The sequence below is a fragment of the Thalassophryne amazonica genome, chromosome 14 (genome assembly GCF_902500255.1).
Source record: "Thalassophryne amazonica chromosome 14, fThaAma1.1, whole genome shotgun sequence".
Taxonomy (NCBI): domain Eukaryota; kingdom Metazoa; phylum Chordata; class Actinopteri; order Batrachoidiformes; family Batrachoididae; genus Thalassophryne; species Thalassophryne amazonica.
Window position 1 is genome coordinate 10,157,725 of NC_047116.1, and position 23,305 is coordinate 10,181,029.

Genomic DNA, 23,305 nt, shown 5'->3' on the forward strand with positions numbered 1-23,305 from the left:
GGGTCCGTGTCACTACACTTTCACAACACACATGACATCATCCCCGCCCCCACACATTCAGCAGGACCTGAAGGCATAAGACGCCGATGCTGCAAGACATCAAAACCGTGCACGACGACTAACAGGAGGCCACCACGGAACCAAGAAACAACAAGAAGAAACCGGTCAAGCAAATATAGCAAACAACAGACAAGGTAAACGTCTGCTGACAGGAAGGACGAACACACGGTGTCATACAAAGAGGAAAAAATGTGCAACATAAAGATTGATCGCAATATTACGAAACCTGCTGCAATTATTAATAATGACATTAAAAACAAAAATACATATGAAATTACATGCCAACATCGGGCTGTGACGTTGTATTACTGATGCGTTGGCTCTGCAGTCAACAAGAAATCAAATTAGTCATTTCAGAATAAATATGGTGACTTTGACACAAAAAGATCTTCAGACAATGTTTCACCCTTTCCCCTAAAATTATGTTGTTGGCCCAGTGGTCAGACCGGGAATGCTGCTGACCACAGATAGAGAGAGATAGAGAGAGAGAAAATAAATAAATAAGCATCATTTACTAAAAGCTTGCCCAAACCGGGAAAAAAAAAAAAACCTTGTGCATTCATTGACAGCACTGCAGTTGTGCTTGTCTGATTATTCTTGTTTAATAAGCAGGACTGTGCAAGACTGTTTTCAGGAAATCTCTTGTTAACCTGCTAACATCAGAACACAGATTCAGAAACATAACCAACCATCAGACACTTTACAGATTTCACTGATTACCTGCAGCAACACAAACAGAAAATGAAACACCCGTCCACAGGCACCACCTGGAGATTTTAAAACGTTCTCTCATACTGATTGTGAGAAAGAGGATGAAAGAAGGAAAACAAAAGAGGCATACAGCTCAAAGATGTTGAAAAATGCCAGGAGTTTGGATTGCATTTTTTTTTCTCCTCTTTCATCTACATACAGACCTGAGGACTATTTTTTACACACAAAGTAGGATAGTCAAAGACAGTGTTATGCTTGAAATAAACAGCAGAAAACTCCTTTTACACACATACCCATGAATACCAGGTCTGTTAGAAAACTATCCGACTTTATTTTTTTTTAAAACTATATGGATTTGAATCATGTGCGCTTGCATCAGCCAAGCTTGAACATTCGTGCGCATGCGTGAGTTTTTTCACGGCTGTCGGTTGCGTCATTCGCCTGTGGGCAGGCTTTGAGTGAGCACTGGTCCACCTCCCTTGTTGGATTTTCATTGTCAGGGAAATGGCTGAGCGATTGGAGCAGCGCTGAGTCAAATTTTCCAGAAACTGTGAGAGACAGCCAGGTGGAAACCATTCAGATGATTCAGACGGCTTTCGGTGAAGATACTCTGGGCGTCACACAGATTAAGGATCATTACAACCGGATTAAAGACGGCCCACAGCAGCGCAGGGCGCGCCCCATTCCGAGCGGCCATCGACAGGCTGAAACGACCAGATCATTTCCAAAGTGAAGGCTGTGTTGATCCGGGACTATTCGGAAGATTCAGACGGCTTTCGGTGGCTTTTCAGTCGAGTGAGTATCCAAGAAATTGTGTAACAGCTGGGCATGTCACAACTTATCCTGTGAGACTTCCAACACGGACGTGCTTTTTGTTGCCCACCATGAGCGGCTCCATCCCGACGCGCGAATTCCTCCGCACGTCTTTCATTACAAAATCTCCTGTAACAGTGGAATGTGCCGCAAAAGTGCTGATGTACACCTCTTCCACAATTTCTCTGGTAGTCAGACGACGTCCCGGATCAACACAGCCTTCACTTTGGAAATGATCTGGTCGTTTCAGCCTGTCGATGGCCGCTCGGAGCGAGGTGCGCCTTGCGCCTCGTACATGAAATGAATATATCCTGAGGTAATTTCTATTAATTAATTTCTATTAATTTTACTGTGGAAACAAAAGCTTTCATATGAAAAATGAAAGAAAAAACACATTTTGGCACCGCAGCACCCTCTGTTGTGAACTTGTATCCTAGTCATGGTGAACTTTTTGTAAGCTTCCGACACTCACTCACCTAATTACGACATGTAGAGACAAATCAGATAAGACAAATATGTTAGGGGTTTATCGAGGAAAAAACTGCGCGCCTGAGTGCATCACTCTAGGGGGGGTTCACCCATTTAACATACTTGGTGGCATTACTTAATTTGTTTGTATATCTGTAAATTAGACATTGGTAACTATGACAAAAATGGTGTTCAGATTTAGAGCCCGAACAATGTATCGGCCGATGTTAGCCTTTCACCAACACATCATTATCATCGCTATGTTTGCTGACATTAAAACCTTTTTCTTAATAAATAAATGATGCAGAAAAACACTTTGGCTGTTGGAAATGGCGCCATTACCTAGTATGTTCAAGAGAGGGCACTTTGACGGCATTGTTTCCAATGCTGTCAAGCATGAGTGGGACCCCCATCACCCCTTGGTCACATTACAAGACACAGAGGCAAAGTGACCAGCTGCCATTCATTTTCAGAGTGGGAGCTTTACAGTGACAGACATGTGGTCACTCCTACAGCAGGCAGATGGGACCAAAATAGACGAGAAGTCCATTTTATGCAACTGCAGAGTGATGCGACATGGTAACTGCCAATCCCTGTAAAAGACTCAATTACATTTCTTTGTTGTAAAGGTTTGATAATGAAATGTTAGGAATAAACGCAAGTTTTTATGTCATCTATCTATCTATATATATTATATATATATATATATATATATATATATATATATTTTTTTTTTTTATATATATACACTTGCCAATACTGGTATTGTATCAGCCCCCAAAAAATTCATATTGGTCGGGCTCCAGTCAGACTCATGGCCTTTGCAGTTGTATTGTAACACAGTTGTATGAATTGTAACACTGACCCCCCCCCCCAAAAAAAACATGCAATATAAACAGACTTACCACTGAAATGCATTGTAATGGAAGTAAACCATGCCAAGGCCATACAAAAAGGCAGCATTCTGGAAAAGATAAATTATTGGAAATCAGTTAAACACTGAAGTATTATTAAAAGTAGTCTTTCTATTCACATCCTGTACACAACAAAAGATCAACATAGGATTCAATTCTTTACATTAGGCCTTTTGGTGATGGAACACAGAGGTGTAAATATACTTTCAACCATCAGTGTATTTGCTCAAACATCACCTGACTGTTGCAGAAACCCAGAGAGCTCACACAGGAAGCAGAATCAATGAGGACAGCACTAAGCTGGAACATGATAACAAAGTAGAGCGTTCCCAGTCCTCTCAAGGGTCGACTCTTAAACTGATTTTACCAGTGAAGCCTGAATTAATGACCACTGTAAGTGTAGGAGATGCCAGCAGAACAGCTTCTAGACAAAAGCAATCACGAGAAGACATCAAGTCCGCCAAAGGGCACACAGGAGACGTGTCCTTCATTATTCTCGACAGTGTGCTCTAAACCCATCTGCAAACCTGTAATGTTCTACATCCATTTTTTAAAGGGGTACTCTGATATTTTTCAACCTGGGATGTTTTCTTAAGATGTTTTTGATTAATCTTTTCACATGGAACAAAAACTATTTTAATCAGTGTATTATTTATTTAGAACACAGACACTGTCACAAGCTAACCAGCTACTAACGTAATAGGTAAAGCAAACCTAAAACCACTCACTCCTTCAGTTTTGGAGAAACCGCTCTGCATCGAATCAGTACAAAAAGACTGATGAGGAGCTCCTTGTCCTTGTTGAGCCCGTCATCAATAATCCAACTGTAACCGAGTGGCAAGCAGCACCAAACAAACTGAAAGGCTAGCTGTATTTTATATATATATATATATATATATATATATATATATATATATATATATATATATATATATATATATATATATATATACACACACACACACACATACACACACACACACACACAGTGAGACAACATCAGCAAGTTAACCTCCAGAGGGATCCAGTCCATGCTATCAGACACTTCTAACATTTTCACCTGTTCAGTCAGGGTTCTAGCTAGGATAAAATTTTACCGTAGTGGTAATGTCGAGGGAGCGAAGCAACCAGGGGAGGGGATGGTGTGTAAGGGGGGAAGCCTTTGAAAATTCAAGCTAAAAATTGGCCATTCTAGGGGTACCCAAAGGGGAAAAGCCAGGTTCGACAGCCCAAGTCCCTTCATCATGTCCAGAAGGCTCGGGAAGTTTGTCGAGTGGGCAATCTCATTCGGGGTTTGCCTGTACATGGCCCTCAGTGAGGCAGTCGGAGTCCTTGAACATTTTTAAGTCAAGACTTAAAACCTATTTTTATTCTCTTTCTTATGAGTGGTTTTTATTTTGTTATGTTTTATTCTTTTACTTCTGTTTTTAATTAGGTATTTGAATTTTTTTTTTTATTTTTTTTATTTATTTTAATTTTTTTTATGTTGAACTGTTCTGTGTGAGGCACCTTGAGACGGCTTTTGTTGTAATTTGGCACTTTGAAACTGAACAACATTTTATTGAGTCTGAAAGTAAATAAATATGAAATTGGTTACTGGATCCTTAAACTCTGGACATAATAAACTCTACATGGTGGATCCTTGATCTCTGGACATAAACAGAACTAAAATCTGTTAGTTTTTGTCAAAAGCACTTCCTTTCAGACATTATTATTGGCATGAATGTCTTTCCATACCTATGAGCTGAGCTCTTGCAGCTGTGCTGCAGGTCAGGTTTATATAGAATGCAGGACTAGGGCTGTAATGATTAGGAATTTCTGGAGACGATTAATTGTCAGGCAAATAATTGCGATTGACGATTATATTGTCTTTTTTTTTCCCCTTCTTTATATTCTACTATTGCGGTATGATTACACAACTCTGGAAGAATGTTTGGCTTCTCTGAGTGGAGATTTAGTGCAACATTTTTATTTTTATCTTCATTTTACATATAGTCCCAACTTTTTCTGATTTGTGGTTGTTTCTGTTGCATTTCTGAAATTACAGAACTGCTATAAAGAAAAGTGTGAACACTTTATTGTGTTTTAAAACTTTGTGGAGCAAACGCAAACACCAAACTCTTATAAAGAAGGAAAAAATACCTGGACATGTGCAGGAAAACTGATATAAACTTAACAGAACGATGCAGGCTGATCTGACTCCCCATATATATATTTTTTTTTTCTTTTTTTTTTGTATAAATAAATCAGAATACAATAAGAGGCAACTCACTTTGAAATAATTAAAAACATATAGCTACAGCTTAATAACTTTGAAGAATAACAGAAATCAGCAGCTTGTATTTTTATTCCAACTCCAGTTCATTTTAGTGTGATGAAGTCATCCATTTTTTCCTCATCAGTCACGTTTTGTGCTTGAACACTACATTAAGCTCAAGATTGAACAAATACATACCTTTGGAAAATAACAGCTGTTAAAGTTCAGCTTTTTGTGATCTGTGCCTCTGAACATCACTGCACAGCTTTTCTATAATTTTGCTCAGTTCATTTATATATTCTCATTTTTTAAGGATTTTTTAAGGATATTTGACCATTTATTTCATCTCGTGATCTCATAAATTCGGTATACGACGCGCACATGGTGTGAACAGGACGGTGCCATCAGAACCGCACCGGTAGAGAAAGTACAGAGTAAAGACAGCTCCACGGTTTTGTTTTGTTTTTTTATATATATGTTCACTCGGGTTAAAATCTTCTCTCTCTGCTCCACGCTCGCTGTCTCACGTGATGGTTCACAGCAGAAGGTAGTGTCACGTGCCTCCGTTCAGGAATCTCGCTCCCTCAGTCTGCAGCGAGTTGACTCCGCGCGCACACGCGCACACACAGCTCCTTTGGTAAACTGTGCATTTTAAAAGGTTTTGAACAAGACGGCCGCTGTTTTAATCGGCCATCTTATTCAAAATTTGAACGTCCAAATGACGGCAGGACAGCTCGCTGCCTAAAACTATGAATTGAGAGAAAAATCAGAGTTAAATAAAATAAACAACTCGTCGACTACTAAATTAGTTGTTAACGATTTCAATCATCGACGTAGTCGTGACTAGTCGAGCCAGCCCTACAAAACCGAAATGCATCCACAGCGGTGCGGTGGTACGTGGCTTTGGAAACAGAACCTCCTCATGCTTCATGTTATTATCCGAGCCTCGCTAACCATCCGACCAAGACGAGAGGAAACAGAGTTTTTGAGGCAGCGTGCGGCTGCTGCTGCACAATGACGTCAGATTCCGAGTCGTTTTATGCAGCTTTGTTGATAAAATAAATAATTCACGGTAATCGCGAATTATTCGCGAATATGAAAAATAATCACGATTGGCGAATATTGTAATAATTGTGACTGCCCTATGCAGGACGTCTCATTTTGGGAGGAAAAAACATTTTAGTCTATTGTAATTTATTGTCTGTACTGCAACGTCTGTCAACGTGTGTCATTTTATTTAAAGCAGCAATTCGTTTTGAAGTTAATTCCGAGTGCACTCTGTCTCAGCAGAGAGCTGCGCAGCGTTTGAAGCACGGAACGGAGGATGATTCTCGTTTCTCGACTGCAACAAGTCCCAGTTAGTGACTTTAATCCACACAAAAGTGACTCATGATGGTTTAATGGCTTTCAGAGGGGTTAAGAAGCGGACTTACCGCTTCTGAAGAGCAGCGAATCAAAGAGCCCCAAGCTTCAAACTGGAGTCACGCTGCAGAAACGGTTGATTACAGACACTGTATTGAAAAATCTAACAGTCCAAAATAAGCGCAACGGTCCAAAATTATAGTGTAACAGGCTGTAACGCAAGTTTGCGCTAGCTAGAACCCTGTGTTCAGTGGCAACAATGAGCAGTTTACTCTGTTTTAAATTTTCCCCGTACAATTACATTATGCATCCCTAGCTAGCCTATGATGGTGTTTGCCTTCGACAGCCATACTGCACCTATTAAAATTCTTTTTGCACACTCAACATGCAGGCAAAAGATCCAAATAAAAATAAAGTTTAAACATAGCCAAACATTCTGGTATTTCTTTGCAAATTTCAAAAGGACTCTGCACTACACTGCCACCAAAGATTCCAGTGATGAAGTGCAGTCATATTAGCCCATCTGCCACTGCCAGGTGCCATGTGGGTGTCCCCTTTGACCTTTTCCAGTTGTTGGGGTCCTGAGCACTGAGGCATCTGTGCACTGGATCATGAGCAGATAAATGTGCCACATGGACAACATATCAAAGCTGAAGTTTCTTCAACATGCAAGTAGGACAACTAATCTTTGTCTACCTACAAAACCCTTCATTTGACACAAAGTTATTCCAGTATTACTCAAGGATCCAATAAAGCATCCTAACAGTACAAAATACAACCAGTTGTTAAGTCACTGGACAGAGTCTAAGTCGAGCAACCATACAGTAACACTGGAGGCACCAGGGCCCTAAAGACTTGCACCTTCATTCTCTTGTAAAAGTTATCAGCATCATCAAATGCCTGAGTCCAGGGACCTCATGAATCCACAAGGTCTTCCCAGGTGTCTCTTGTGCTCAAAAGCAAAGGTTGGAGACAGATACATGTCTGATGACTGAGTCCCCTGAAAGCCTGGATCTTACTCTTGATCCAGGACGATCACAAATCCAGAGACACTGGGTTTGAATGTGTTGGGTTGGCTAACGCCAGCTTGACACTTTCACAAATTTAATCCCCACACTGCCACACAATTCATTGTGCAAACACGACCTGCTTTGTCCCCCTGGATGCAGAATAATATAAAATAAGTATTTCATAGCAGATGACGCATTTGTTGTTGGAATTTGGCTGACGAAACTAGGGATGTCCCGATCAGGTTTTTTGGCCCCGATCCGATTACGAGTGATCTGATTTTGAGTATCTGCCGATATCGAGTCCTGATCCGATACTTTAAAAAACTGAATGAACAATGAACAAATGCTAAATATATAATAATTTAATTTTAATCACCTTATTTTATTATTCATCACTTAAACAGTGCACTTCTCCTTGAGGTAGCTTGAACAATCAAGTAATAATCTACCAGACTTAAAAAATGTACAAATTTCCATGTTATTTTATTTGTCTAAAAATAAATGTCCAAGGTTCCATATGTTAAACAAGAAATTATCTAATCTGAAATAACAGGTGGTTTTAATTTATAGATGAAATGTTTCTAAAGAACCATTTACTGATTTAGCTATTTTAATTACAAGTGTTCTAATTTTTTTAAACAGTAATCAGAAATTTTGAGGTAACAAACTACAACAAAAAACATTTCCAAGGATTTTTCTTCAGACACGTGGTTTCTGCACTGATCTGTGGTTCAAATCCCCGCCTGACTGAAAAATCACTAAGGGCCCTTGGGCAAGGTATTTAATCCCCTATTGCTCCCGGTGTGTAGTGAGCAACTTGTATGGCAGCACCCTGACATCGGGGTGAATGTGAGGCATAATTGTAAAGTGCTTTGAGCGTTTGATGCAGATGGAAAAGCGCTTTATAAATGCAGTCCATTTACCATTTGTACAGATCAGTGGTTTCTGCCACTAGTTTTCCGTGTTTTGGCCGACGCGTCGTTCCTATTGGACAGTGCGAAGCTACGTCACAGCTCAGAGCGTCGAAAGTTCAAAAATCAACTTGAAAAGTAAAAGGAAAAAAAAAAAAAAAAAAAACAAAAAAAAAACTTACATTCGGCCCTGACAGTCCTCGGTGTACCCGTCTGATGCTTTATCACTGTTCAACAAGTTCAGAGCAGCGCAGTGAACGTGAATGAAGACGGAAGCTCTTTAAAGTGTCCCTGCCACGCTATAACGTTTTTACGTATTCTTGAAGAAAAAGCTTTTTCCACGTCTGTTTTTTTTAACCATAAAATTACACTGAACAAGAATTTAGATGTTTCGTTACCCATCTGAGAATTTTAATTTTCCACCTCTGAGTTGACCTTCTTTTTCGCTGCGACAGATGTGACGTCATTCGAGTAGTTGTCTCGCAACGCCGCTCTGTTTACCAACACGACAGACACAGACAGCAAAGGCATAGTGCGCGATTATAGTGAAGATTTAAGTGACATATCGATTGTTTTTGAAGAAGATGAGGAAGTTTCTGATGAAAGGAAGCCACGGTAAAAATAATGAGCGGCTCCAAACCGTGTTATGTTCCAGCCGAACGTGACAGAGGATGAAGCGCAGCTGTCAGCTGACAGCAGCAGCGCTGAGGAGGACGATATAAGCTGCTGAATGGTTTGTTCACTCACCACTTTCTTATAAGGGTGATTCTTAGACTATGGGCACTTATGTCCTTTGATCATATTGTATGAAAAACAGAAAAAAGGGGAAATTTCACACTTTTATAGTTATCTTTACAATGAAAGTGTGTTAAGAAATTTGTTCTAGTAGTCTATGATGACTTTTTCCCCTTTTTTCAGCATCATTATATGCAAATATTGCCGTTTTGTGCTTGCCCCACACCCAGACTTTTGATCTTCAATGATAAAAATGAATAGTAAAGAAACATTTTTTCTAATGTTTTAAAATATCTCTGAATAAAATATCAGTAAAATAATCAAAATATAATTGGGGTATTCAATGTCATACAACTGTTGTGATTTTTTTTTAAACAAAATGTAGTTGTCCCACACTATTGCCGGAATTTCCACCACAACACTGTAATGTCCCTTTAAACAGTTTGTATGAAAGATTGTTTGGGTAGTTTCTATGGAGATAAACAGTGACATCAGAGCACATGTATATAGCGTCAAATCACAACAAACAGTTGCCCCAAGGCGTTTTATATTGTAAGGCAATGGTGTGGTGGAAATTACATTTAAGGCCAATAGTGCTCATAGTTAAAGAATCACCCATAAACGATCATTTATTCCTGGCACGGTGTGTTTGTGTATGAAAAAACTTTTTGAGCAGCACAGTGTGCTTAAACTCAGGAGTTTGTTCTAAAATCATTGAAAATAAAGTTTCTGTACATTCTGTATATATTTAATCATTTATAAGTCAGTTTCATGTGATTGCTAATTCTTCACATTTTATTCAAAGCAAATGATTGCAAATCTTTATCTGAAAAGCTGTAGACCCACATGGGATGGAAAAAAAGATTTCTAAATAAAAGAAAATTTTACTTCTATATCTGTTGTCAAATTTTATCAGGCATAATATTGTAGAAAAATGTTTATGCTAAATGGAGACTTTCCTGTCTAAAATACACATACAGAACATCTGTAATCATAAATTGTATCACATCTAATGTACTTTGAATGAACATAAGTCTGAACAAAAACAGGCTGTTCAGTTTACATGCATATATATATATATATTTGGAAAACACAAATGTCAATGTTCTGTTTTTTTCAGGTGCTCATGTGAACAGTCAGCCGATGCCACTTGTGATCGAGTCTCCTCATATCAGGGTCAGCTTTGCAGGTAAGTTGTCTATGTTATCTCAATAACACCCTAACTTTCAAACAGCATTTTTTAATGTATATAAGCAATGTTTTTATTAATGTTGTTTTAACTTCTATTTTAGGGGTTTGGTGGCAACCCTTCATTTTAATGAAAATGCAGGGAGACAACAAAAGCAGACAAAGCAAGAGAGACCACGGTTCAGAATACACTTCCCTTAGTGGAAAAGAGGAGGATTCACAGTGAGAAAGTTAGCCACAGATCCAACATGTGATATGTGGAAAATGAAAAAAAAAAAACAAAAAACAAAACAGACTGTTATTTGTATATTTTTATATAGCATGATAAAATGAATAAAAATACAATTTCACATAAGTTTCACACTGTTTCATTCAAATGAGAAGTGTTTTACAATTTGTTAAAAAACATTTTATTCAGTCTATATGAACGACAGTAAAAGAGGTTCTTCAGATCTGTAAAACACCAAACCGACCAGAAATCTCCACTAATGATCCTCCTCCACTGAGCAGCCAACGTGAACGGACGAAGCTGAGGCCGATGCTGCCAAGCGGACCAGGTACCACCAATGAGCCTGACCAGTGTAGCCAGTGTCATCAGATGATGGTGATGGAAAAGTCCTTATTTTGAATACAACACAAGCTGGTAGTGGCAACCTTCTGTGCCTTCCCAAGTGTCCCCAGCACAACCGCACAAATTGACGATATATGATATGATGGTACTTTCTGCAACAAAAAATAGCATGGATTGATGTTCAAAACAACAGTTCATAATTTTTGTATTTGAATATTTTTACTTTTTTCTATAAACCATGTAAATGAAACTTTCTATTCCATGTGCTGACTCGTACTGTGGAGCATCATGTAGGCATAGTCTACCACTCTGAGGACATCTGCATCCAAACACACAATCGAGAAACTAGCCAGCTGTGTGACACATTGAGGATTTTCACCACCACGTTGCATCTCCGTCAGGACTGCAGAAATTTCCCTGAAACAGCGAGACTCGATCACGAGTGGCATCGGCTGACTGTGTTCACATGAGCACCTGAAAAAAAACAGAACACTGACATTTTTGTGTTTTCCAAATATATATATGCATGTAAACTGAACAGCCTGTTTTTGTTCAGACTTATGTTCATTCAAAGTACATTAGATGTGATACAATTTATGATTACAGATGTTCTGTATGTGTATTTTAGACAGGAAAGTCTCCATTTAGCATAAACATTTTTCTACAATATTATGCCTGATAAAATTTGACAACAGATATAGAAGTAAAATTTTCTTTTATTTAGAAATCTTTTTTTCCATCCCATGTGGGTCTACAGCTTTTCAGATAAAGATTTGTAAACATTTGCTTTGAATAAAATGTGAAGAATTAGCAATCACAAGAAACTGACTTATAAATGATTAAATATATACAGAATGTACAGAAACTTTATTTTCAATGATTTTAGAACAAACTCCTTACTTTAAGCACACTGTGCTGCTCAAAATTTTTTTTCATACACAAACACACAGGAATAAATGATGGTTTATAAGAAAGTGAACAAACCATTCAGCAGCTTATATCGTCCTCCTCAGCGCTGCTGCTGTCAGCTGCGCTTCATCCTCTTTCTGTCACGTTCGGCTGGAACATACACATTTGGAGCCGCTCATTATTTTTACCGTTGCTTCCTTTCATCAGAAACTTCCTCATCTTCTTCAAAAACAATCGATATGTCACTTAAATCTTCGCTATAATCGCGCACTATGCCTTCGCTGTCTGTGTCTGCCGTGTTGGTAAACAGAGCGGTGCTGCGACACAGCTACTCGAATGACGTCACAGCCGTCGCAGTGAAAAAGCAGGTCAACTCAGAGGTGGAAAATTAAAATTCTCAGATGGGTAACAAAACGTCTAAATACTTGTTCAGTGTAATTTTATGGTAAAAAAAAAAAAACAAAGACAATGTGGAAAAAGCTTTTTTTATTCTTCAAGAATATGTAAAAACATCATAGCCTGGCAGGAACACTTTAAGACGCGCTCCTAAATGTGATGAGTGCGCACGTCGCTCGTGCGCACACCATCTCTCGCTCCGTTTTGCAGACAAACAATCACACGACAATTTATTTTTTCTTTTTGTTAATCAGATGATCGTTGTCCTGAGGACTTGGTCAGCACTGGGTCCTGCTGCGCACGGAGGGATGACAGAGCAAGAGTTTCGGTGGGAAAGTGTCCATCATCCTCTTGTCGTTCCATCGAGGTGTCAGGCTGAGCGCGTAAACACACCAACAGCAGTTCTGCGAAAGAAACTTTGCACGCGCAACTCCCCCCACCTCTGTCCGGTTTTTTCTTTTGCTCAATTAAAGAAAAAAAAAAAAAAAGATTGGGTTGAACTTTGACCGGGTCAGCCTGATGACAAGCGGCAACGCGCGCTCCCGTCAGAAGCGTCGCGTCAAAAGCCGCTTCCGACGCATGAAAGGCCCATTAATCTGCACTAATGAGCCTGAAACAGCGCTGATCAAAATAATGAGGATAAAATCTGTATCGGATTCCTGATTGGGATGCAACGTCCAATTTCGATCAAGTCTGAAACCACGCAATAGGGCCCGATTTCCGATCACGTGATCGGATCGGGACATCCCTAGACAAAACCATCTCTCATTGTTCCCGGAATCACAGAGAATTTACAGCTTTTCTCATGTGCTTCATGAGGTGTAGAATGCATTTAGAATCATCTCAAAGGTAATTATTTATAATATTTATAATGTAATGGCTTGGTAAAACAGTTGCATTTTCATTCTTTCTTATGAGTTAGATAATTCCATCCATCCATTTTCTTCCGCTTTATCCGGAGTCGGGTCGCGGGGGCAGCAGCTCAAGCAAAGCCGCCCAGACCTCCCGATCCACACACACATCCCCCAGCTCCTCCGGGGAAACCCCAAGGCGTCCCAAGCCAGCCGAGAGATGTAATCCTTCCAGCATGTCCTGGGTCTTCCCCGGGGCCTCCTCCCAATGGGACGTGCCCGGAACACCTCTCCAGCGAGGCGTCCAGGGGGCATCCGGAAAAGATGCCCAAGCCACCTCAACTGACTCCTTTCAACGTGGAGGAGCAGCGGCTCGACTCCGAGCTCCTCCCGAGTGACCGAGCTCCTCACCCTATCTCTAAGGGAGCGCCCAGCCACCCTGCGGAGGAAACTCATCTCGGCCGCTTGTACCCGCAATCTCGTTCTTTCGGTCATGAGCCAAATCTCATGACCATAGGTGAGGATCGGAATGTAGATTGATCGGTAAATCGAGACCTTTGCCCCCCTACTCAGCTCTCTCTTCACCACGACGGCCCGACACAGCGACCGCATCACTGCAGACGCTGCACCGATCCGTCTATCGATCTCACGCTCCATCCGTCCCTCACTCGTGAACAAGAACCCGAGATACTTAAACTCCTCCACTTGAGGCAAGGACACTCCACCGACCTGAAGAGGGCAAAGCACCTTTTTCCGGTCGAGAACCATGGCCTCGGATTTGGAGGTGCTGATTTTCATCCCGGACGCCTCACACTCGGCTGCAAACCGCCCCAGTGCACGCTGAAGGTCCTGATTTGACGAAGCCAACAGAACCACATCGTCCGCAAACAGCAGAGACGAGATTCTGTGTTTCCCAAACCAGACCCCCTCTACACCCTGGCTGCGCCTAGAAATTCTGTCCATAAAAATAATGAACAGAACCGGTGACAAAGGGCAGCACTGGCGGAGGCCAACATGCACTGGAAAAAGGTTTGACTTATTACCGGCAATGCGAACCAAGCTCCTGCTGCGGTCGTACAGGGATCGGACAGCCCTTAACAAAGGACCCCGGACCCCGTACTCCCGGAGCACTCCCCACAGGGCGTCCCGAGGGACACGGTCGAACGCCTTCTCCAGATCCACAAAACACATGTGGACTAGTTGGGCGAACTCCCATGAACCCTCGAGCACCCGATGGAATGTGTAGAGCTGGTCCAGTGTGCTGCGACCAGGACGAAAACCACACTGCTCCTCCTGAATCCGAGGTTCGACCATCGGTTGAATTCTCCTCTCCAGTACTCTGGAATAAACCTTACCGGGGAGGCTGAGTAGTGTGATCCCCCTATAGTTGGAACACACCCTCCGGTCCCCCTTCTTAAACAGAGGGACCACCACCCCGGTCTGCCAATCCAGAGGCACTGTCCCCGATCGCGTGTCAGCCAAGACAGTCCCACAACATCCAGATACTTAAGGTACTCAGGACGGACTTCATCCACCTCAGGAGCCTTGCCACCGAGGAGCTTTCCAACCACCTCGGTGACTTCTGCCTGGGTAATGGATGAGTCCGCCTCTGAGTCCCCAGTCTCTGCTTCCTCTTCGGAAGACGTGACGATGGGACTGAGGAGATCCTCGAAGTACTCCTTCCACCGCCCAACAACATCCCCAGTCAGGGTCAACAGCTCCCCACCCGCACCGTAAACAGTGCCGGAGGAGAGCTGCTTCCGCCTCCTGAGGCGTCGGACGGTTTGCCAGAATCTCTTTGAGGCCGACCGATAGTCCTCCTCCATAGCCTCCCGGAACTCCTCCCAGACCTGAGTTTTTGCCTCTGCGACCGCACGGGCTGCGGCGCGCTTGGCCTGCCGGTACCTGTCAGCTGCCTCTGGGGTCCCACCTACCAACAAAGATAAGTAGGACTCCTTCTTCAGCTTCAAAGTTAGATAATGTATCTGTAAAATTATGTTTATTGTGGATGTAACATCTTGTCATAATCATTCACATGCGCTGCGGCAATGAGACGCATTGACACTGTTTACTAATAGATTGCACAATATTCACGTCTACAACCCCTGGCAAAAATTATGAAATCACCGGCCTCGGAGGATGTTCATTCAGTTGTTTAATTTTGTAGAAAAAAAAGCAGATCACAGACATGACACAAAACTGAAGTCATTTCAAATGGCAACTTTCTGGCTTTAAGAAACACTATAAGAAATCAGGAAAAAAAAATTGTGGCAGTCAGTAACGGTTACTTTTTTAGACCAAGCAGAGGGAAAAAAATATGGACTCACTCAATTCTGAGGAAAAAATTATGGAATCATGAAAAACAAAAGAATGCTCCAACACATCACTAGTATTTTGTTGCACCACCTCTGGCTTTTATAACAGCTTGCAGTCTCTGAGGCATGGACTTAATGAGTGACATACAGTACTCTTCATCAATCTGGCTCCAACTTTCTCTGATTGCTGTTGCCAGAGCAGCTTTGCAGGTTGGAGCCTTGTCATGGACCATTTTCTTCAACTTCCACCAAAGATTTTCAATTGGATTAAGATCCGGACTATTTGCAGGCCATGACATTGACCCTATGTGTCTTTTTGCAAGGAATGTTTTCACAGTTTTTGCTCTATGGCAAGATGCATTATCATCTTGAAAAATGATTTCATCATCCCCAAACATCCTTTCAATTGATGGGATAAGAAACGTGTCCAAAATATCAACGTAAACGTGTGCATTTATTGATGATGTAATGACAGCCATCTCCCCAGTGCCTTTACCTGACATGCAGCCCTATATCATCAATGACTGTGGAAATTTACATGTTCTCTTCAGGGAGTCATCTTTATAAATCTCATTGGAACGGCACCAAACAAAAGTTCCAGCATCATCACCTTACCCAATGCAGATTCGAGATTCATCTCTGAATATGACTTTCATCCAGTCATCCACAGTCCACGATTGCCTTTCCTTAGCCCATTGTAACCTTGTTTTTTTCTGTTTAGGTGTTAATGATGGCTTTCGTTTAGCTTTTCTGTATGTAAATCCCATTTCCTTTAGGTGGTTTCTTACAGTTCCGTCACAGACGTTGACTCCAGTTTCCTCCCATTCGTTCCTCATTTGTTTTGTTGTGCATTTTCGATTTTTGAGACATATTGCTTTAAGTTTTCTGTCTTGATGCTTTGATGTCTACCTTGGTCTACCAGTATGTTTGCCTTTAACAACCTTCCCATGTTGTTTGCATTTGGTCCAGAGTTTAGACACAGCTGACTGTGAACAACCAACATCTTTTGCAACATTGCGTGATGATTTACCCTCTTTTAAGAGTTTGATAATCCTCTCCTTTGTTTCAATTGACATCTCTCGTGTTGGAGCCATGATTCATGTCAGTCCACTTGGTGCAACAGCTCTCCAAGGTGTGATCACTCCTTTTTAGATGCAGACTAACGAGCAGATCTGATTTGATGCAGGTGTTAGTTTTGGGGATGAAAATTTACAGGGTGATTCCATAATTTATTCCTCAGAATTGAGTGATTCCATATTTTTTTCCCTCTGCTTGGTCTAAAAAAGTAACCGTTACTGACTGCCACAATTTTTTTTTCCTGATTTCTTATAGTGTTTCTTAAAGCCAGAAAGTTGCCATTTGAAATGACTTTAGTTTTGTGTCATGTCTGTGATCTGCTTTTTTTCTACAAAATTAAACAACTGAATGAACATCCTCTGAGGCCGGTGATTCCATAATTTTTGCCAGGGGTTGTAGTTCTCAAAATGAATCAGTGCCAGAGATTTTGAACAATTCAAAGTGTTCTTTGCGCACTTGCAGAACACATACATCTCACACACAGTTTACAACAGGTTTACTCTCTGGCATCCCAAATTGCGTGCCAATACAGGGGTCAAATTCGTGCAAGTGTCAAAGTACCTTACCTTGTCTGTGTGAATTAAAACTCAAGCTTAACATAAACATGCATTCAAATGCAAAATCTAAACCAAATGGACTGGACTACATTTTTGTAAAGCACTTTTCCATCTGCATCAGAAGCTCAAAGCGCATTACAATTATGCCTCACATTCAACCATTCACACAGACACACTCGTACACCGATGTGAGGGTGCTGCAATGCAAGGCACTCACTACACACCAGAAGCAACTAGGGGATTTAAGGACCTTGCCCAAGAGCCCTTAGCAATTTTCCGGTCTGGCTGGGTTTTGAACTGAGGATCCTCTAGTCTGCAGCCCAACGCTTAACCACTAGACCATCAACCTCCCCCCAACATTAAGCCCTAAACCAAAACAATCTAGGCAAAGCTCCAGACATCTGACTTCAACCTGAAAAAGTGGCTATTTTTCGATATTAAGTAGAGACCAGATGGTTCTGTGATGCAACAGTTGACCTGCCAACCTAAAGGCCAGGGCTTAAATTCCAGGTATGTACACTTGAGGCAACACGACAATGTCCTTGGACAAGACATTTCCAATCCACCCAGATGTAACTGAGTTCTGGCCATGGCTAGGGAGTAACCTGTGGACTTGCACTCCACCCAGGAGGAGCGACAGACTCTTATCCTCTTCATTCTACAATAACCAGAGACAAACATGGATCCGTGGCCATGAATAACAAGAACCGACTTACTCCTGCTTTTCATATCAAGTGAGAGTGCAAATTGTAAGAGACTTTGCATATCAGCTACGTCGCCAAAACCAACAGCAGCTGCAAGCTTTTACAACCTCATCGGGACTCATACAACTAACTTTTATACAAGTGTCAACTCAAATAATTACACGTCCCACCATGAGTAAAAGATTTTACAGAAAACTCAGAAAAAAAAAATATGTCACCTCATTGTGCACAAATATATTATCAGCAGCAACATTAATTTATTATGCTGATGCATGTTTCTGAATCCAGAAACATCTCCTCCCCAGTTAAAGACTTGTGAGAGTCCTGCTGATGCAACCACATCAGTCTTAACCGACCCTAGTCAATAAAAGCCTAGACTACTTCACTGATACTCTGAGGAAGCCTAACCTGCACAACTATCCTGCAGGGGTAAAGAACTGGCATCAAGTAATTTAAAACATCTGATCCCAGTCACACCATCAGAACTTCTAATGAACATTCAGAAGCACTGCAATCCCCAACCAATCCACCCTGTTTAAGCACACTAACAACCAGAGGTGGGACGAAGTCACCATCAAGTCACTGTTAAATCATGAATCAGCAAGTCCCAAGTCAAGTCTCAAGTCATAATGACCGCCAATTCTTTGCAAGCTGACTTGACACTTGACTTGGGACTGACTTGACAGTGACTTCATCCCACCTCTGCTAAGAGCAAATTCAAGACAGACTGATGGATGCCAGTTCACAGCTGAATGGATGAGTTATCCCCAGGCCATGAATAACAACTTGTAGCACAAATAATTCTGAACAGCTGATGGACCCTCCAAGCCCTCTGCAGTTAAGCCTGGTGGAAATGATCAGTACTATTACAGTACTCGTGTAAAAATCGAGTAACAGCAATGTTCCAAGATGGACCTCCAAATGCACTTACGATTTACTCCAACGGTCCAAGTGCACTGCACAGAAACTTAATGAGCATCCAGACTAGCGAACTGACGTCACCCGGATTAGAAGGAATTGACAACATTTTTACTTGTCCAATAGAAACAAGTCCTACAACAATGGGGAAATTAATAAGCACCAATGGTCACACTTTCATATATGTTTATCTTTAGTTAAAGTAATCAAATTAAGTTAATATGCTAATATTAACTAATTAAATTATATGTGGGTATCAGTTAATGACAAAAAAAAATAAACATGGTCTGCAGTCAATGGACTCCATCAATCTATGAAGTCAATAAAGAAGACAAATTTGCTAATTGCTACATCTCTACAGATGCTGGGCTATGTGGTCTACACCTCAAAATATTACTTTAAGTGTGCTATACCTGATTTGACCAGTAGATGTCCATCTATGAAGAGACAATAAATGAGGCTTCACATAATGAAGCTTTTAGTGAACCAAATAGGTGGGTGGCCCATTAAAGTGCTGAGGCTTCAACTTGCCATCGCTAATATAAGTTTTTCCATCGCGTAATGCTGTTAACATGAAACAGTCGGACCAGATTCCATGTTCTGAGAGAGGCTACAAATACACACTACATCAGCACTTTTGTAAGTATGCAAGTGGATGTGCACCTGCATTTGTCTAATGAAGAAAGTAAAAAACAAATTGGCATTGTCGCGGGATGTAAACATAAGACGTATCATGGTGTTATCCAGTTAGATGAGCTCTTTGATAATCATGCAGAGAAAAATCAAGAATTTTACTTTGACCTTTATAGGGTTTCTACAGCTTAAGGAAAGAGAGATAAGACTGTTTATTATTATTATTTCACTTGGAATAAATTCAAAAGACATCTCACTTTTTTTTAATGCCCCAGTTAGTAAAACAACATAAAAGTACTCATGATTCCAAGTGTCTCTGCACACATGTGCTAATAATTAGTGATCTCTGATGTATTTTATTCCTGTCACTGTGTGTTAGCAGGTGCATTTCCAAAAAAAGTTTCACACTGCAATTCTCTGCATTTTTCAGTGTGTGACGTCTTTATTAGCAAAACAGAAACATCCCAATGACTGACAAACAGAGGGAAACAAACCTGCTCCGTCCGAAAATGAAGCTTCTGAGCTGCTTTTCGAAAGTGATGGCTCAGATTTACAGAGAGGAGACGACACGCTTCACCCCGAAACTCAACGTTTTCAGAGTGTCAGATTTTGGAGCCTAAAGTATGGTTACACACCGTTTGTGTTGATGCTGGTTACTGAAGCTGTGGACATGGACGCAGGACATCTGACACTGTTTTTAACAGAATGCTTTGACAGAGATGGGTTTCTTACATTGGAAAAAGTCAGAATACATTTCCAAGAGTTCATGGACATTATTTTACATTCCATGATCGAGAGTGGCAGAGCTGCTGCTGGGATAATCTCACACATGCGCGTGTGTGCGTCTTTGATCATGTGAAGTTCACATTTGGAAATGAATCCACAACACGACCGTGAATTTGGCATGTTCAGCATTTTACCCCTTTTGTGTTTTCTGGCTAGATTTCTATTTATTTATTTAACTCTGAGAGAGTGTATATTTGGAGCTCTGTGTGTGTGTGCGCGCGCAGCTGATGAGACACTTGTATTCCCCTGGCAGCAGATGATTTTTTTTTTTTTGATTTTATTGATAACACTCAATTAGTCATGCACAAACCTGATCCTGCAACAGAGATTTATTGACAGGCTGCATTTCTGACTAATTGCTGCAGGTGCACAAAACCTCACAGCTGCTGTTTTTACCGTGACTCCATCAAAATTAACAGTTATCACTTAAAAATGAGTCATCATAACACAACATCACCCTTATGTCAACTTTGGAATTAATCGGTGCCTCAGTTCTTAATGTTATCAGCTACATTCCACTGACGCGCACGCTGGGACGCTTATAGTTGTGAAGTCACTTGTCGGAAACACCCGAGTACTCATGAGTACTTTGTTTTCAGACGTCTCCGTAGCTGTTTGTTGCAAATGCCATATACTTTGACACCAGTCATGGAAGTGCACAAAGTAATCCCGGTAGCTCATCGGATGGCCACTAACACCCTAAATCTAAATTGTTATGATTCTGGTGTGACATGTCTTAAGAACATTACAATAAAAAAATAAATAAATAAAATAAAATTTCAATTTATTTCATTTTATATAGCGTCAAATCACAACAAGTTGTGTCAAGGCGCTTCACACAAGTAAGGTCTAACTTTACCAACCCCCAGAGCAAGCACACAGTCAACAGTGGTAAAGAAAAACTCCCTCTGAGGAAGAAAGCTCAAGCAGACCAGACTCAAAGGGGTGACCCCTCTGCTTGGGCTATGCTACCAACACAAATTACAAAAACAATTCCTAATAAAATGAATTAAAAGAGCAAAAAGAATAATACCATACTATACCAGTATGCTAGCCATACAAAAGGGAAGATAAGTGAGTCTTAAGTCTGGACTTGAAAGTCTCTACAGAATCTGACTGTTTTATTGACGCAGGGAGATCATTCCACAGAACAGGGCCACGATAAGAGAAAGCTGTATGACCTGAAGACGTCTTATTCACCCTAGGAACACAAAGTAGTCCTGCACCCTGAGAATGCAGAGCTGGAGCCGGTACATAGGGTTTAATTAGGTCAACTAAGCAGGGAAATGCCAGTCTGTGTATAATTTTATAGGCTAATAGCAGATCATTCAAATCTGATCTCACTGGGACAGGAAGCCAGTGAAGAGACATCAAAATGGGTGTAATGTGGTCAAACTTTCTGCTTCCTATCAAAAGTCTGGCTGCAGCATTTTTAAGCAACTGGAGATCCCTAATGCTGGACTGTGGTAAACCTGAAAATAAAGGGAGAGGGAGGAAAAATTTGCCCAAATATTTCTGGCAACGTAGAACACTGTTAGGTACTGGAATTAGACCACCACCTGTTTGCAATTCCACAAAAGGCCATTAGGATATGGTGAATTCAAATTAATGGGCAACGTGAGATTTCATCTGCTTGTGATATTTCAATGTCTCAATAACGTGATAGCCTTGTACAGAACTATGAACAGGTGATGGTCCAATTTGGAGACCGGTCCAAGATAAATAACACTTCCACCACAGGTTTAAGACACACTACAAAAATCACTTTTATTTAATTTTAATTTCACCATGCTCTGTGTCAGCCTGATCCGGTCAGATCTCAATTTTCAATTTCAATTTATTTGCTTTTATATAGCACCAAATCACAACAGAGTTGCCTCAAGACGCTTCACACAAGTTAGGTCTAACCTTATTAACCCAAAGAGCACCAGTGGTAAGGAAAAACTCCCTCTGAGGAAGAAACCTCAAGCAGACCAGACTCAAAGGGTGACCCTCTGCTTGGCCCATGCTACGGACATAAATTACAGAACAAATATATAGAAAAAAAATGACATTTATTTTTATATTTGTAATTGCAGTTGTCAGAAGACAAACATGAATGTAAGTATGTTGGCATTTTTAAGACTTTACTGATGGGATTGGTTAATGATGGGAAAAACGGTGCACATTCCAGGCATCCCCCTGCGCTTAGAGACCAAGAAGAAAGACAGGATTTTTTTTTTTCCCTCTAGCTACAACATCACAGTTTCCCTGCTGCCGATACCCAGGTCATATTTACTTCGCTGGGAGCTGCTGGGGACTTGAAAATAAAGAAAACCTGGGAGGGAGAAACATTGCAAGCTAACATTTCACTGGGAGTTAAAGGATTAATTGGCCATGGAAAATTGGACAAGCCTTAAAATTAAACCCTGAGGTCCAATCACACATTCAAAACAAAGTAGTCAACAGCCAATGAATTCTTGCCCAAATGTTTTTTGTGACAACAGTTCTGGATCAATACTCCTTTCGCCACAGATTCAAAAGTAAAAATTTAATTAGTGCAATGGAACAAACAAATCTAAAGAAATAATTTATGTATTTGAGCTTTCTGGGTGTCTGTATGCAATTTTCAGTGATTTTACTGATTTTTATGTCACTGACCATGTGACACAGTACTGATCAAGGAATGTATAAGTAATCGTATAATTCCCTTATAAGTAATAAGGGAAATGTGCAGAACATCAACGTATAATAAAGCTAATAAGCTCATGTTCGGGGTCTTATGCAAACTGACCTTCCAGTAGTCCAACTGTAAACTGAAGTACCTCTGGTATGCAGATAATGCTGAAAAATGATACAAAAAGGGAGCATAAGATGAGATGATGAACATTTTGCAACAGCATTAAAGGAGCCAGATATTCATATCCGCTGTGTCGTAGGACTTCCCATCGGGGCAGTATCGCACAAAATCCAGACAGACAGCGTTAAAGATTAAAAAGAAATAAATAAAATAAAAACATCATCTGCAAAATATTTCACCTAAATACAACTCCTGGCAAAATGGGAATCATCGGCCTTGGAGGATGTTCATTCAGTTGTTTAATTTTGTAGAAAAAAAGCAGATCACAGACATGACACAAAACTAAAGTCATTTCAAATGGCAACTTTCTGGCTTTAAGA

At 40.8% G+C, this 23,305-nt stretch overlaps 1 protein-coding gene across 3 annotated transcripts in view; it reads right to left on the reverse strand.

Annotated features, from left to right (window-relative positions):
• Positions 1 to 23,305, reverse strand: part of kdm6a (lysine (K)-specific demethylase 6A) — a 100,621-nt gene that overhangs the window by 69,373 nt on the left and 7,943 nt on the right. For all 3 annotated transcript variants that reach the window (XM_034186705.1, XM_034186703.1, XM_034186704.1), the window contains exons 4-5: positions 22,920 to 22,969; positions 2,958 to 3,016 (exon numbers count right to left, since the gene is read on the reverse strand). In XM_034186705.1, coding sequence (XP_034042596.1) covers positions 2,958 to 3,016; positions 22,920 to 22,969 — 109 coding nt within the window. The remainder of the gene's footprint in view (positions 1 to 2,957; positions 3,017 to 22,919; positions 22,970 to 23,305) is intronic.